The sequence below is a fragment of the Antedon mediterranea genome, chromosome 2 (assembly GCF_964355755.1).
Source record: "Antedon mediterranea chromosome 2, ecAntMedi1.1, whole genome shotgun sequence".
In the NCBI taxonomy this organism is placed as follows: Eukaryota; Metazoa; Echinodermata; class Crinoidea; order Comatulida; family Antedonidae; genus Antedon; species Antedon mediterranea.
Window position 1 is genome coordinate 36,887,516 of NC_092671.1, and position 17,478 is coordinate 36,904,993.

Below are 17,478 nucleotides of genomic sequence, written 5' to 3' on the forward strand. Positions count from 1 at the left end.
ATCCGTTATAACGAATTAGTAATTCGTTTGAACGGATTAATAATCTGTTCAAACGAATTAGTAATCCGTTCAAACGAATTGCAACATATACAACAAGTGCCATTTAAAGTATATGTTGTAATTCGTTTGAACGGATTACTAATCCGTTCAAACAAATTACTAATTTGTTTAAACGGATTACTAATTTGTTCAAACGGATTATTAATCCGTTCAAACGAATTACTAATTCGTTCAAACGAATTACTAATTCGTTCAAACGAATTAGTAATTTGTTTAAACAAATTAATAATTTGTTTAAACGGATTATTAATCTGTTTGAACAAATTAGTAATTCGTTTGAACGAATTAGTAATCCGTTTAAACAAATTATTAATTTGTTTAAACAAATTAATAATTTGTTCAAACGGATTACTAATTCGTTAGAACGAATTAGTAATTCGTTTGAACAAATTAGTAATCCGTTTAAACAAATTACTAATCCGTTTGAACGGATTCCTAATTCGTTTTAACAGATTATTAATCTGTTTAAACAAATTAGTAATTCGTTTGAACAGATTAGTATTCCGTTCAAACGAATTACAACATATTCTTTAAATGGCACTTGTTGTATATGTTGCAATTGGTTTGAACGAATTACTAATTCGTTCAAACGAATTACTAATCTGTTTAAACGAATTACTAATTCGTTTAAACGAATTAGTAATCTGTTTAAACAAATTATTAATTTGTTTAAACAAATTACTAATTTGTTTAAACGGATTACTAATTCGTTCAAACGAATTACTAATTCGTTCAAACAGATTAGTAATCCGTTTAAACAAATTATTAATTTGTTTAAACAAATTACTAATTTGTTTAAACAAATTAGTAATTTGTTTAAACGGATTACTAATTCGTTTGAACGAATTAGTAATCCGTTTAAACAAATTATTAATTCGTTTAAACAAATTAGTAATCCGTTTAAACAAATTAGTAATTCGTTTGAACGAATTAGTAATTCGTTTGAACAAATTAGTAATCCGTTTAAACAAATTAGTAATTCGTTTGAACGGATTAGTAATCCGTTTAAACGAATTACAACATATACTTTAAATGGCACTTGTTGTATATGTTGCAATTCGTTTGAACGGATTACTAATTCGTTTGAACAGATTATTAATCCGTTCAAACGAATTACTAATTCGTTAGAACGGATTACGTTCGAAAAACATATACTTCAAATGGCATTAATGGGCTTTCGTAGAAAACAGTTCTGTCAAACCTATTCTATTCTATGTTATTTTAATACTTATGATGAATTAGAAAATCTCTGATTGAAATCGTTGTTATAGTTGATGCAACTACAGTTTGTCATCAAAATGTCCGACTGACAAAATTACGAAAGCCCATTAATGCCATTTGAAGTATATGTTTTTCGAACGTAATCCGTTCTAACGAATTAGTAATTCGTTTGAACGGATTAATAATCTGTTCAAACGAATTAGTAATCCGTTCAAACGAATTGCAACATATACAACAAGTGCCATTTAAAGTATATGTTGTAATTCGTTTGAACGGATTACTAATCCGTTCAAACAAATTACTAATTTGTTTAAACGGATTACTAATTTGTTCAAACGGATTACTAATCCGTTCAAACGAATTACTAATTTGTTTAAACGGATTACTAATTCGTTCAAACGAATTACTAATTTGTTTAAATGGATTAGTAATCCGTTCAAACGAATTACTAATTCGTTCAAACGAATTAGTAATCCGTTTAAACGAATTAGTAATTTGTTTAAACAAATTAATAATTTGTTTAAACGGATTATTAATCTGTTTGAACAAATTAGTAATTCGTTTGAACGAATTAGTAATCCGTTTAAACAAATTATTAATTTGTTTAAACAAATTAATAATTTGTTCAAACGGATTACTAATTCGTTAGAACGAATTAGTAATTCGTTTGAACAAATTAGTAATCCATTTAAACAAATTACTAATCCGTTTGAACGGATTCCTAATTCGTTTTAACAGATTATTAATCTGTTTAAACAAATTAGTAATTCGTTTGAACAGATTAGTAATCCGTTCAAACGAATTACAACATATTCTTTAAATGGCACTTGTTGTATATGTTGCAATTGGTTTGAACGGATTACTAATTCGTTTGAACAGATTACTAATCCGTTCAAACGAATTACTAATTTGTTTAAACAGATTAATAATCTGTTCAAACGAATTAGGAATCCGTCCAAACGGATTAGTAATTTGTTTAAACGGATTACTAATCTGTTTAAACGAATTAGTAATCCGTTTAAACAAATTATTAATTTGTTTAAACAAATTACTAATTTGTTTAAACGGATTACTAATTCGTTCAAACGAATTACTAATTCGTTCAAACAGATTAGTAATCCGTTTAAACAAATTAGTAATTTGTTTAAACAAATTATTAATTTGTTTAAACAAATTATTAATTTGTTTAAACAAATTATTAATTTGTTTAAACAAATTACTAATTTGTTTAAACGGATTACTAATTCGTTTGAACGAATTAGTAATCCGTTTAAACAAATTATTAATTCGTTTAAACAAATTAGTAATCCGTTTAAACAAATTAGTAACGAATTAGTAATTCGTTTGAACAAATTAGTAATCCGTTTAAACAAATTAGTAATTCGTTTGAACGGATTAGTAATCCGTTTAAACGAAATACAACATATACTTTAAATGGCACTTGTTGTATATGTTGCAATTCGTTTAAACGGATTACTAATTCGTTTGAACAGATTATTAATCCGTTCAAACGAATTACTAATTCGTTAGAACGGATTACGTTCGAAAAACATATACTTCAAATGGCATTAATGGGCTTTCGTACAAAATGGACATTTCTCCAAATGTTACAATTGTTCAACGGAGGCAGATGAACAATTTGCAGCAAATATTGTATCAAAATTGTATATTATACACACATTAAGAACCTTGAAAAAAAAACTATAGGCTAAGCCTAATTAAAATGTAAAATGATTAGTATAGATGTTATTGCTAAATGTTAATAGAATATTTTATACAAAATTGCTTTTTAATAGTGAGAGGGCAAGGCTCACATATTTGTGGGGGTGACTGTGATGCAGGCTTGTTAGCCTAAACCTAGATTAACCAAGTACATCACAGCTACTGTTGGCCTGGGGCCTAGAATACATCATCAATAATGTATCATGTTTTCACTGAATCATTGCAATAAAATAAGTATAAAACACACAATTTACCTTATGAGTAAAAACAACATAAATTGTTAGTTTATATTAATTAATTTATATAACTAGATTACCTGTATAAAGTTGATTCACCCTAAAACATTTTCTGTCGTCTGCTGGCTGATTGCAAACACTTTAGTATGATGGTACACTTGGCACAAAAATTTTTCAAAAATGTGCGCCAGCCATGACTATTGCACGCCATGTGACCCACAATCGTCCAATCAAATGACAGGAATTTAGGAATTTATTTATGTGTTATATAATAGTAATTATTTAACTTCATATGTGAAGATTTCAAATAGATTATGTAAATATTAAAATATTTTCAGTGACAAATTCTCCCTGGTATAAGTTTTATTGCCAATACATTATATTTACATTATAAATTATGAATTTCGCGCATTACAATAAAACTTATATCCACACATATAAAATGAAAAAATAATTATTATAATTGTTATAGGGCCTACCGAATAATTTGGTCAAATATTTTTATTTTGTATTATATATCCAACAGGGACTCGCCAGTTACAGAATGGATAAACTCTTTTAATTTATCATGGTTATAAAATTTGATTCTTGGGGAGTGGAGTTGAATAAGTCGTGAGTTACAACCCTGGTACTAAGGTTAGGATTATTGAACCCTGGACCTTGGAATTGGAGGCACGTTCACCATCAAGCTACAGCTCCACTACGCCAAGCTACAGCTCCACTGCGCCAAGCTACAGCTCCACTGCGCCAAGCTACAGCTCCAATACGCCAAGCTACAGCTCCAATACGCCAAGCTACAGCTCCACTGCGCCAAGCTACAGCTCCACTGCGCCAAGCTACAGCTCCAATACGCCAAGCTACAGCTCCAATACGCCAAGCTAAAACTCCACTACACCAAGCTACAGCTCCACTACGCCAAGCTACAGCTCCAATACGCCAAGCTACAGCTCCACTGCGCCAAGCTACAGCTCCACTGCGCCAAGCTACAGCTCCAATACGCCAAGCTACAGCTCCAATACGCCAAGCTAAAACTCCACTACACCAAGCTACAGCTCCACTACGCCAAACTACAGCTCCAATGCGCCAAGCTACAGCTCCACTGCGCCAAGCTACAGCTCCACTACGCCAAGCTACAGCTCCAATACGCCACTACAGCTCCACTACGCCAAGCTACATCTCCACTACGCCAAGCTACAGCTCCACTACGCCAAGCTACAGCTCCAATACGCCACTACAGCTCCACTACGCCAAGCTACAGCTCCAATACGCCACTACAGCTCCACTACGCCAAGCTACAGCTCCACTGCGCCAAGCTACAGCTCCACTATATGCATTCATTCGTTTATACATTGTAATGTTCAAATAATATAAAGAGGGTTTGCGCGCCTCTGTGTGTCGACCTGCTCTGTGGTTAAAGATATATATCGTCGGACCATGGAGATTTTACCTCCATTGTCTGACAATCCAAATCATCCTCTGTTATTTGCTCATGCGCATAAATCAGTCGTTCCCCCATTCAATAATGCAATGAGCTAGCTACGAATTAATTCTCTTAAGTACCGTCTCATTTGCAATTTGAAACTTGTCAGGTTTATGTTTATGCCAGTTGCCCCTCAAAGTACGCGATAAGTACCATCATGGACCAGCCGAGTACTAGTCCAATATTCTGTAATAGGAAAGTCTGGCCAGGATTGTCCGACTTTGTGTGATCCAATTCTGGCATCTAATAATAAAGAGAAACAAAAATTGACGGTGATATCAATAATGACAAATGTTGATATAAAGTTTGCGGTACACCACGTATATCAGTGAAAATAACTGTTGAGTTTCTCGACGTAAATATGCTTTGTTCGTCCTCTCAGGAGTGTGAATTTAAACCTTCAAACCTACAATAATTACAAACATAAGTAGGGCCTATATGAAAAGTAGGCTTGGCTTTTCGTCATTTGTTTTACCGCTTTCTCAATGAGACTATAGGCCAATGTCTCTGATTCATATTACAATATGAGAGTTATATACGCCAATATATCTTCGTATTACAATATCATTTCTAAAATAATAATTTTTCATTTACGATATTTCGGTCATGAATGTTTTATATAGGCTACATACTAGCATTTGTTTACATGGCTGTAACATTGTAGTTGTGTACACAACTCGTGAGTGTGTTGTTAAGCAGGTATTTTATTTACTTTACCGAAATGGAGCTTGGACCCCCTTCACCATACATTGGATACACCACGAAATATTGATTTGCTATTTACAAGTTCACATGGGGTGGGGTATCAAATGGGCTACGCCTACACTACTCTTGAAAAGGCATCCGACATAGAAATTAAAATATTTACATTTTGAGATAAGGATCAAGAAGTCCAAAGTTTGTGTAACTCCCAGTTTTTGAAGTGCAAAACATATTGCGTGTGTCTAAGTCAGTCATTTAATTAATGATAGGCCTACTCTTGTGTTTGAAAAACATCCCATAATAACATTATTGTGTAGGAGGCGGAATAAAAAACGATAAACTTTATTAACTTAGAGCCTACGCTAGTAGCGGCACGCAATGTCGGTACGGTGCGTTCACACATAAAATAATGTATCTATATATAAATTCGGTAAATCGCGCGTTACTTCTAGAATGTTTACTCGATGGTATATAAAGTTGGTTCGTACTTTCGGTACTCGTTTTAACCACCTGATGTAACCCTGTTTACTAATTAAATTGCGTTAGATAATTAGTTATTGACATTTGTATAATTATTATGTAAGTGACGTCATTGTTGTTTTCTTACCAAATCTACAAGAGAAACGTAGATAAACATTCCGGCTGTGACAGCAAACACCCATTGATGGATAGCAGTTCCTTCCCCGGCAATTATTCCAATATATAAACCGAAGAAAGCCATGCAAGCAGTTCCAAAGTTACATAATAATGCTTTCTTTACACTCAACCCATTATTTACCAATACGGCGAAGTCACCTATAAAAGATTATGATTCTTATAAATTATTACTGACATATAGGAGTTATGCCAAATTTCAGAAACAATTGACACAGTAATTGAATGGGATTGCATTTGAATCCGATTAGGCCTAAATCGATTTTAGAATATGAATAAAGAAAGTTTTATAAAATTATTATTATATATGGTACAATCCCGTCATGACAGACGACATTCCTCAGATCCAAAATATTATATAACTAAGCTAAGTACTTCTCTGCTACAGATGAGTTCTGTTGGGTTTATTTTGTTGTTCAAATATTTGTATACAGTAATGTTATAAGCATCTGCAATTAGAATTAGAATTTGTCTACATATACAAAATTGTTTTAAAAAAAAAGCAAAAACAAACGTTAAAACAAGAAATATCGAACCTAATTCGTGTGGTAGTTCGTGGAACACAACCGCAATACAAGTTGACAAGCCGACTGTTATACTGGCAGTGAATGCAACTCCTATAGCTAGTCCGTCCATTAAATTATGAATTCCATCACCAATCAAAATCATTGCATTCAAAGAATTAATGCCACCTGGAATTTAAATATTTGAAGTTTTGTAATTGTTGAATTTCTGTCCGTAACAGAACTTAAAAAGTATCAGACCCTTGGCCGTGTGGAACTTCGTCTTTTATTTACGGTAGGCCGTCCCACACCACCACCGATATTATGGTCGCACATTCTGTCTCTATTAATTGTATATTACGGTACTCGGACATTTTGGCGAATGCCCTTTCGTCATGACCATAACTATTGTCGGCAAAGTGTCCTGTCGGCAAAATGTAACCTGTGGGTTTAGTGTCTAACATCAATGGTATGTCGGCCAACCGTATAAAGGGCAGAATGTCCTGTCGGTCAATTGTCTCTCGGCAAAATGGTGGTTTTCGACGAAATGTCCTGTCGGAGAAATTAACTGTCGGAGAAATTTTCTGTCGGTAAAATTTCCGGCCAGTAGTCTGTCGGTGAAGTGGCGTTCGGTAAAATGTTCCATATATTATCCCTGATAAATACTGCATAGTTTGTATTTTCCTTTAATAATCATCACATTACAGTAATCAATAATAATCGATATCAACATAATGCCGATTATAATGTTTACCATTTTTGTCATCTATTTTCTTCTTTTCTGATGTTCCGCCTTCATTCATTGATAAGCTAACAATATCCTGTCAAGAAATTATAACATGACGTTGACATTGACATAAATAAAGCTCTGTTCACACTATCAAACTATCAAAAAAATGTGATGTGTCCATACATGGACATGATGACGTCATATCACCACCATATTTGGACACTTTTTTTGTGAAACAAGTTTGATAGAGATAATTATTATAATTATGCCTAGAATTGATCAAGACTTTAACGTACAAAGAGCATGTACCAACCTTCCCTGTGACGTCATCCTTTTCGTCTATCACATCTTCTTGAAAGCCCTTGTTAGTTTCGTAGCAATTACCATTTTCCTTTAAAATAACATATAATTGAAATAACAGATTAGAATGAATGGTCGTGAATTGATTAATTGATGGCTAACATTCATTGATATTAATTGATTGATCGATTGATTGACTGATCGAACCTACTTGCACTTCTTTATTCACTGGCGGACTAACACTAGGTCCGTGTCTATGGCTATGTGAATGGCCACCACCTAGTAAACTTGCGGATCCTTTCTCGAACAAGAAGAACACGTACAGAGATATAACTACTGTCAGGTTCTTCCACAAGACGTTCTGGGCGGTATCCTCAGCACCTTCTTCGTGAGAATGCAATCCCAGAGCCTGTCGTTGAAGAAGAAAAAAAACATCTTTCGTTATAAAACTTGAGTTTAGGCCTATGTACGTGTGCAATTATCAATGTTGTATCTTCGCGTATGAATCACCATTGATTCTATTCTTTCACGCACAAGAAAACACGGAGGATGACTATATCTTAAAGCTCTGAATACACTATCAAACTAGTTTGACAAAAGTGCCCAAATATGGTAGTGATATTCCCAAATATGATAGTGATATGACATGTGATTGGTCAAATCACATTGCGTTACATTACGTCCCTGCGTTGCGCCCTTGTGGGAATCAAGCTTTATGCATCAACAACACCAATGTTACCTATACTCAGTTGTAAACGTGACGATAAATCGTATCTTATGCGTCAACAACTGACGTACGCCCACGCCAATAAAAACGCGTTTATGATAGTTTACGATTTCTTATAATTGGAGACACTAAAATAATACAACCCGGATGAACAATACAATGTTTTTGTAATATCTAGACTATTTACCTCTGGCATCAAATGGAGAAAAGCATCGCCTGACATCGTACCAATAGCAAGTGCTATAAACACTTGGAGTACTTTATCATACGTTGAGCTGTTTAACATTGGGATAGTTGCGGCTCCAACTAGTGACAGTAGACTGATAATTAACACACTTAACGTACCCCATCCATAGACTACAAGAAAAATGAAAATAATGTTGTTTATTTATGTTTAATGACCTTGTCTTAAATTTGCATTTTTCTTGAATTCTTTATGTATTAAGACCAATTTACACAGATGAGTTCAAATGCAATACATAATCTTTTATCCTTATGACCATTTACACACAACGCGGAGCGGACGGGCGGTTTCCACTCAGGATAGATACAGATTCTATGTGGGACAAGCTAGGCAGTTTTTCCACTTACCGTTACCGCTCGTCTGTGTAAATTGACCTTAATGCTGTTGTATTATTGTCTTCTTTAAAGATGGTAATTATTAAATACAGATTGATTGAAATATATTATTATATTCTGTTTATTATGTCATACAAGATATAATATTAAAACAGTTTGTCATTGGTAATACCGTATTAAGAGGCATATATGAGCAATTTCACTATATATTTTGTCAGTGTCAAATGGTAATTAAAGGGGGTAATTGAAATCATTGACTGGGGCGGATCCAGACATTTTTGAGAGGGGGGGTCCGCCGATAAAAAGGGCACATCAGATATTGAGTATTTGAGCCACAGCCCCCCCCCCCCCCATGGTGGGGGTTGTGGCGAAGCGAATTTTGTTACAGGACACACTTAATGGCCGGAAATGGCACTCTCGCACGCAAAATCCATGATAAATGGCACCTTTCTAGTTCGCCGGAAATGACACTTTATTAGCAGGGATAACGATGCAAAATTAAAAGTTGTTATTTTTCAACCAATTTAAACATTATCTGTTGGTATTTTGTTTCAATATTCCAATAAAGAAAGAATTACGAAAATCTGACTTGTAGTTTTCGAAATATAGGGTCTAAAACATTGCCGAAAATGATCGTTTTTAGCCACGAACGTTGTAAACAAATTGCGCCATTTTTCGCTAAAATAATTACATATAATTACGTTTTATAGTAATTTCTTTTATATATCAACATTGGAAATATCAATAAAATATGTTATTAAATGTTTATAAAATATATAGAGTTGTTTATTTAACGGAGTTCGTACAAATTCATTGCTCTAAATTTGTGTAGTACCGTTCAGTACAGAGTGATCACGTGACTTCTTGGTACACGTACGCGAGAGAAAACATTCCGCGCGCTGTGGGTGATTCGCGTCCACCAATCAAATAGCCAGAATCCAAAATCATTCAACCGTGAGCTCTGCCGATCGCGGGAAAGCTCAACTTTGATTGGCTTACGATGACATCATATCACAAAATGGTGGTTTTGTAGTTGAGCCTCACGTAATTTTCACAAATAATTGTTTCAAAAATGAAATAAATGAACCTTCTTTATGGTATGTGTGATTTTTCTTTAAAATATTTGAATAATAAAGGCTTGATATCGAGAAAAAAACATTTTTTTTGCACTTATAATAAATATTTCTCAAAGAAAAAAGCACATGGCTTGTAGAACTATATTATCTTGGCGTAGGAAGTCAAACAAATCCCAGGTCATGAGAGGCTCAACTACAAGAACAAAGTTGAATAGTGTAGGATGACCGTTCGATGATTTTTGAGTAAACAATCTACCGCGTATGGTCGTACGCGCTAGATAGTACGATATTTTAAATACATTTTTTACATGTTTGGTTGGATGTAATGGAAATAAAAAACAGTTGATCTGATGGAATGATATGTAAATAAACAAATACTCAAAAGAATTATGTTTACAGTTCAATTATTTTCAGAATAATAATACATCAAAATGTGTTTACCAATGGACAAATAATCGCGTCAATGACATAGCGCGCATGGTAACGTACGCGGAGTTGAATTGTAAAAAGTTTACATGCGGCCTCTGTAGTATGTGAAACGATCTATTTTTAGAAGTTTAAGTAGAGATCATCACGCGTCACCACCTCTCACGATGCTCTTTGATCGGCCGCCGTAACTTAACATCGCGCTCATTGTGATAAATTTCTGTTTTTATTTTTGGGGTTAGTGTAGCCTACTCTGTGCATACTAATATACACACAAATATGTCACACGAATAAAATATTGAACCTCTAAAAAAAGGGCACCCTTAAAATTTAGGGGGGGGGGGGGGTCCGGACCCCGTGGACCCCCCCCCCCCCCTATGGATCCGCCCCAGATTGAAGCCACTGCATGTTCTACCTGATAGATTATCTGGTCCTTCAGATGTCTCCTCGTCATGATGGTGATCACAAGTGCTGTTGAGAAGTTGTTGGATGAGGGATGGACATATCAGTTGAAACGAAGGCTTATCTACGTCATCAACAATCTCGAATGTATTTAGCAAATCGTGGCTCGTCAGGCACTAAACATTAACAAAATCAATTTAGTACGAAATGCATAATCTAGGTTCTATAACATCAGTTCTGTCTACACTATACAATTTTTTGTCACATAAAGTTAACTTTATGTGACAAAAAAATGTGATATGCTCATATATGGACATGATGATATCATATCACTAGCATATTTGGTTATACAGTATCACTACCATATTTAGGCAATCACACTTTTTTTTGTAGAACTAATTTGATAGTGTAGACAGTGCTTTACTCATTACGTATGGTGACGTCAGTGACACAACGTCACAAGTTGGCGCGCGCACCAACAGCACTTGGACGCTTATTCAGAAGTGGACTATAGGGATGTTACCAGCACAATCTCCATACATTATTTTGACTCACCACATCACAAAAGTTAATTTTTATTCGTTAACTCACCTCATCCATTCTTTCTGGAGCAGAGAAGCCATGTTCGTCCGCTGCTGCCGTGTGTGAATGACTACCAAGCCCAAGTGACGTCATTATCTGCTCAAACCCTTTGAATAATAATTTAATTACAGTATATTTTAATAAAATGTAATTGTGACATAAACAGATTTTTTTTTTTTTTTTAAAGCAGTCCTATATACCATGCTAATACTACAGCTTTCACAACAACGGGATCCACAAGCAGATTTTCTCATCTTTGTCGTTTCTAAATTATTAATTTTCAGTATATCACTGGGTGGTTATTATTACGGTGATGATATTTTTTGATAACGACGTCACTTTGATGATGGCAGAGTGTCTTTTGTCAATAACCGAATCTTATACACGCGCGATTAAGAAATATTAGACAGTAATCTAAATTTAAACTATAATTGCTTATAGACAAACCTCCGTGCGTTAGTTGGTCTCCTTTTCCATATTGCCTGTAGATTTCACCTATAAACGCATTCGGTTGAACATACGTATTCTCCCCGATACAGTCTCCTTGAAGTAAATCAGATATGGTGTAGGCGCACACGGATTCAGTTTGAAGTTTATCGGCGCCTGGATTAACGTCTACGTTCGCGTCTTTGAATAAACTCTCAGTATAGAAACACTGTAAGCAAAGAATGAATGATTATGTAACTATTGAATACAATGGGACTGAATCTATGACAAACGTTGTGTTTAAAGCTAGCTTGGCCACTAGAAGTGACGCAACGTAACACAACCTACGGAACGTAATGAAATGCCCTTCCAATAATTGTGTTTTCCCCGGCCTGCGTAAAATCAAACCTGCGATGTTTGCAGCACTGTTGTGTCGTCGGTTCCCACTTGTGATTACGTAATACAGCACTTTGCGTCAAAATGTCGCTCGCTGCGTTGTGTTACGTTGCGTCGCTACCTTTTGATCATATTTTACATTAGAAACGATTGTCCGAATGAAAACATAACATTTATTGATTTATGAACTATAGCAGGCATAGGACTTCGTGAAGTTAAGCGTGGTTCCCACTTGAACGCAACGCAACGACGTATTGACGCAAAGTGCTGTGAACCACGGTTGAAGCTTGGTTCCCACTAGAACGTAACGCAAGGACGTAAACGCAACGCAAGCGTTTTAAAGCTTGGTTCCCACTAGAACGCAACATAAGGACGACGTAACGCAACGCAAGTGAATTGACCAATCACAAGCGATGGCTTATTCGCTTGTGCTAACTGTCTATAACTTCGCTTGTCATTGGTTAAAACGCTTGCGTTGCGTTTTCGTCATTGTCTTGCGTCGCTAGTGGGAACCACGCTTTAATCCTATTTTGTTTACATACAAAAAAGTATCTTAATGAAAACAACATTTAAGTTGTTTTATGAACTAAAGCAGGCATAGGACTTTGTGAATGATGAGGGCGCTGTCAATGATTTACAATAAAACATAGAAACGTCGTTGTCACTGTTGTAGTTATCTTATCTTTTGGATAAATATACTTGACAAAACAATTAATTATTGAAGTACGGAGGTGCATACTTAAACATACGACCCGAACACTTTTAATATAAATTAAATAAAAGGATGATAAAATGTTATGATGGTTTTAAACGTGATAATTTTACATCTTTTTAATCTGTTTATTTAAGCGGGATTTTAAGATTGGTCCGATTGCGTGCACGACGAAAAATATAGATTTGTTTATATGGACATTAATATGCCCATGGAGTAAAGATGATATGCCTACTGGCAGTCATAAAATATCATTATTGATTTTGACCTTCACTTAAGCTCTGTTTACACTATCAAACTTTATGTTATGTGCCCATATATGGACATGATGATTTCATATCACAACCATATTTGGTTTATTACTACCTTATTTGAGTAGATTTTTTGTCACATAAAGTTTGATAGTGTAGACAGACCTTAAGATACAGTATACTAAAATCAAAGGGTCATCGGTTTGTTGATTATAGAGGTTTAAATTGATGACGTGTTTAGCTGTGAAAACGTTTGTAATAACTATATATACAAACAAATATATCTATTTAAAAGACGTAGGCCTACCTTCACTTTAGAAAGTGCAATATATGTTTTATTGATTTTATTTAAGATATGTGAAAGTTCGTTGTCGGTTAAAAGTAGATCCTCTTCGGCTGTTTTATCGCCGTTTACCCCGGCTGTCATCAGTTCTTTCAGGTACCAAGTGTAGTTATGTGGGGCTAGTTTATTCTCACAGATCTCGGCAAAGTTGTACAGATAATAAGTTAAGACTACAGTAGCTTTTGGAAAGGAGCTTTCTGTTAACCCGACACTGGAATTGGCTCCGATTATCTCGAACAGAGTATCAACAGGTAAACACTGTGGACATAATACAAATAAGATAATATTAATAACGGGCCTAGAATATGACTTTCTCGTCTAGGTTGCTGAAATTACAGGTTTGATACAACATGATAGGCCCTAAAGGTATGATTCTGGCATGAATTCAAATCAAAATTTGCAGATGACACTAGGCCTAATATATGAGGATGAGACGAAAGTATTGACTTCGTTCTCTTTTTCTGGCAAGACCAATTCGCTACAGAATACACTTCGTGACGAAGAAACATTTTTAGAACCATTATCATACACTTGGGTTTTTGGCAAAACGTGTTTTTACGTCATCGCCGTAGGCCTTGACACGTCTTGTTAGCATAATTGGTGTGGGGATGGAAACAGAATATGTTTAAAAAGTAGACAAGGCCTGAGTGTCAAAGTTTTTGAGTTCTCCATTGTTAAATCCTTAAATGCCTTAAAAATGTATCTTAATACAGTGTAGGCTCAAAGTATTGAAAATGTATTACTATTACAGATGTTATGATGATTATAATAATACAACACTATATTTGATAGAAATAAATTAATGATTTACGATAGGGAGACGACAATGGCTTCTACTTGTTGTTGAGAAACAGGAAGAGACCAGGTGTGTGAAATTACGGACATTGATAAAGTTCGTTAATTAATAGGTTCATTAACACACATTGAGAGGTATAGCTATCTCAGTACATTGAGTTCTAAGGCTTTGGTCTACTTAGATACATACATTTGATTCCAGAATGGAATACAATATCTCAATAATGAATATCTCAGGAGCAATTCAAAATATCACATAATATTTATGGTGGAACATGAGTAAATAGTCAACTTAATGTTTAGAGAGTTGATAATAGCCAACCAGGTTTCGTCAAAAAGGAAGATAATGATAATAATAATATATTTAGGCCTATGTTTACCAAAAATAGTGTGATGTGCCTAAATATGGAAGTCATATGCTCAAATATGGCAGTGATAATGAGATCATGATGTCCATATATGGGCACATCACATTTTTCTGAAAACACAGAGTTGTATAGACAGAGCTTTAGATTACATAAATGGAAAATTGCAGCTCCAATAAATAGAAGATAATGCACATCTTTTTTTATTAATTTAATTAAGTTTTATTAATAATAGTTTATTACTGGACATACCCTATTGAAGAAAATAAATGGTCATGCTGATCATACATTTTCTGTTTTATGTATATGATACGGTAACATAACAAAAGCATACGTTATTTTAAAATCTTTAGGCAAAATGCAGCTTTAACGGTTTCCAGACGATTTTAATAATTTATGTTTTTTAATAACCAATAATGGAGTTGTGTATGATTATATTGAAAAATTGGTTGGTTATATAACTAAAAAAGGGAAACAAATAGATAGGCCAACAGTTCCGTTTTTATTTCGAGCAAATTAAAAAAAAACTTAGAGTAATGAAATATTATTAAACATGAATCAAAGTAATAACATAATTGTAAGACAGACTTCATAAAAGTGCTATAAGCCTAGATTTATAAACCCTAATATGGTCTGTATTTTACACTAGGCTATAAAGAGGAACCCGCATGTTTGCTTTATGACCAAAACTAAAATTGTTTTCAGTTTTTGCTAACTGAAAGCAATTATATAAATGTGACTTAACAATGCAGTTTAATATAAAAATGTCATGATTTATGATGTTTCTTTGGCGGCCTTCACCCGGCTATAATGTAGAAACATGCTCCGAATACACGAGGGGGGATTCTATTCGTGGAACAGGTGTGCGACCGTCTAACACGTATGCCTCATGCCGGATATCAAATAAACCTTTAGTTACCCTCATTCATCAATGTATCAGGAAAACATAGGCCTATTCCATAAAGGAACATAAAAGAACATAAAATAGATGAACATGCGCCCGAGCCAAACACAACAAAACAGTTTTTACGAGAATAAGTAGTCCTAGCTAATAACTGTAGTACCACCCGATACCATCGCGAATTGGCAGGTATAGTTAGGCTATACTAAACACATTTGAATAATCGAAAGGATAAAGCTTGGTTCCCACTATAGGATGCAACGCGAGAACGTAAACGCAACGCAAGCGTGTTGACCAATGACAAGCGACTGTTCGAATAATCCATCGCTTGTGATCGGTCGACTCGCTTACGTTGTGTTACGTCCTTGCGTTGCGTCTGTAGTTGGGGAGAACCAAGTTGAAGATAACTTGACGATTGACTCTTTTCCCAATTTTAATCGTTTAAATGTTTGATAATAATCACATTCAAGATTGCCATTTAGACACATAGGCGGACGTCAATGGCTTAGTAGGCTATTTTAATCAATGTTAATGTTGTAGAATTTACGCTTTAAAAAAATCAGAAAATTGTTCTAAAGCTCTGAGCAGTCAGGGGGAAAATGGCTAAATGTTTCCTACATTCTAGGATTTTTATCAGATAATCTACTGTTTTGAAAACCCTTGAACATGACCACAGTGCTGATTTTACCATTTTCCCTCTAACTGTGAAATTAAAAGAGAAAACAGTTACAGATTGCATTAATCAATCAACCACCAATTGTTTTTACTGCTTCCCGCCTGTTCGCTCTCTGTCTCTATCACACATTTGAACGACGGTTTTCTCAGCTTGGCTCAGAAATGTCATTATGGGAGTTGGAAAAATGGAATCAAAGTCTCCTTGACAATACTATACTAGCAGATATCATGTTCATCATTCATTCATTCATTTATTTCGGTTTAAAATCATTGTCAACATTATATAATTATGCACACACAATCATGACAACAAAAAATACACATAAAATGGAGTTAAAAAGGTATAAAACTGCAATAAAGCAATACATTTACAGTCATAAAAGATTATAGTAAATTACGTTTAAAAAGGTATCAAAATACATTATGTTATTGTCCAATAATTTCCAATTTCAATCAAATTAATTAATTATTTAAATCTAAATAATTCATGATACAATTTGAATACACCTTACCTCTAAGCACTTTTCATTTAAAGATTTAATGCAGCCTGACCGTTCCCATAATATTTCTAACAATATGTTTGTCTGTTGTTTCGATAAATGTCCCCCTTGCGACGATTCAAAGTCCTGTATGAATGTCATGGTGTCCAGTAAAGGGTCGCCACACTTACTGCAACATACGCAAAATAATACCGAAATTAATGTATACGAAAAACGCATTTTGTTGATTTGACAGTGGTACTTGCTTTGTAGTATGACATAGACGTCACGATATCTTCAAATGGCGATATAAAATTATAATTTGTCCTTTATCGCTTTCTTTTGTTTTGTTGTGCACACAGCACACTATCAAAGGTTTAGTTATTGGCCAAGATATTATTTGGAATATTCCATTTTAATATAGGGTAGCGATTATGCGATTTTCTGTTCGAAACCCAATACAGTATTTTTATATCAGATCACTGTATTCTGATGTAAACTGTTCGTATCCATGCAATGCATGTAATGTGTATATTTATATATTATTGTAGTATGAACTAACTTATTTACAAAAACAAAATCGGTAGTACTATAAAAATTAATATCTTCCAGGTTGTAGCACGTATGGCCTTGGTCATAACCATAAACGATAAGTCTTTATAAAGTAAAGATGAACAAAGTGTTAAATTGACGGCCAATTATTGACAAAATCATCGTGACCATAAAATTATGTGA

The 17,478-nt window shown here is 34.4% G+C and overlaps 1 protein-coding gene across 1 annotated transcript; it reads right to left on the bottom strand.

The window, feature by feature from the left end:
• Positions 1-2,650: 2,650 nt before the first annotated feature.
• LOC140040948 (metal cation symporter ZIP14-like) lies at positions 2,651-17,028 on the bottom strand. Its single transcript, XM_072087251.1, has 12 exons — positions 16,777-17,028; positions 13,493-13,786; positions 11,848-12,055; positions 11,410-11,507; positions 10,832-10,994; positions 8,523-8,692; positions 7,820-8,017; positions 7,622-7,699; positions 7,333-7,399; positions 6,612-6,767; positions 6,029-6,216; positions 2,651-4,962 (listed from the first exon to the last, which is right to left on the bottom strand). Exons 1-12 carry the CDS (start codon positions 16,981-16,983, stop codon positions 4,837-4,839), a joined length of 1,953 nt encoding a protein of 650 aa, XP_071943352.1. The 5' UTR covers positions 16,984-17,028; the 3' UTR covers positions 2,651-4,836.
• Positions 17,029-17,478: the final 450 nt, after the last annotated feature.

Coding starts and splice junctions, on each gene's coding strand:
- LOC140040948 (XM_072087251.1), bottom strand. CDS start 16,983: ATGCGTTTTTCGTATACATTAATTTCGGTATTATTTTGCGTATGTTGC. Junction 6,217..6,611: donor CGAACTACCACACGAATTAG/GTTCGATATTTC, acceptor AATCTTTTATAG/GTGACTTCGCCGTATTGGTA. Junction 4,963..6,028: donor ACGTTTCTCTTGTAGATTTG/GTAAGAAAACAA, acceptor CTTTATTATTAG/ATGCCAGAATTGGATCACAC.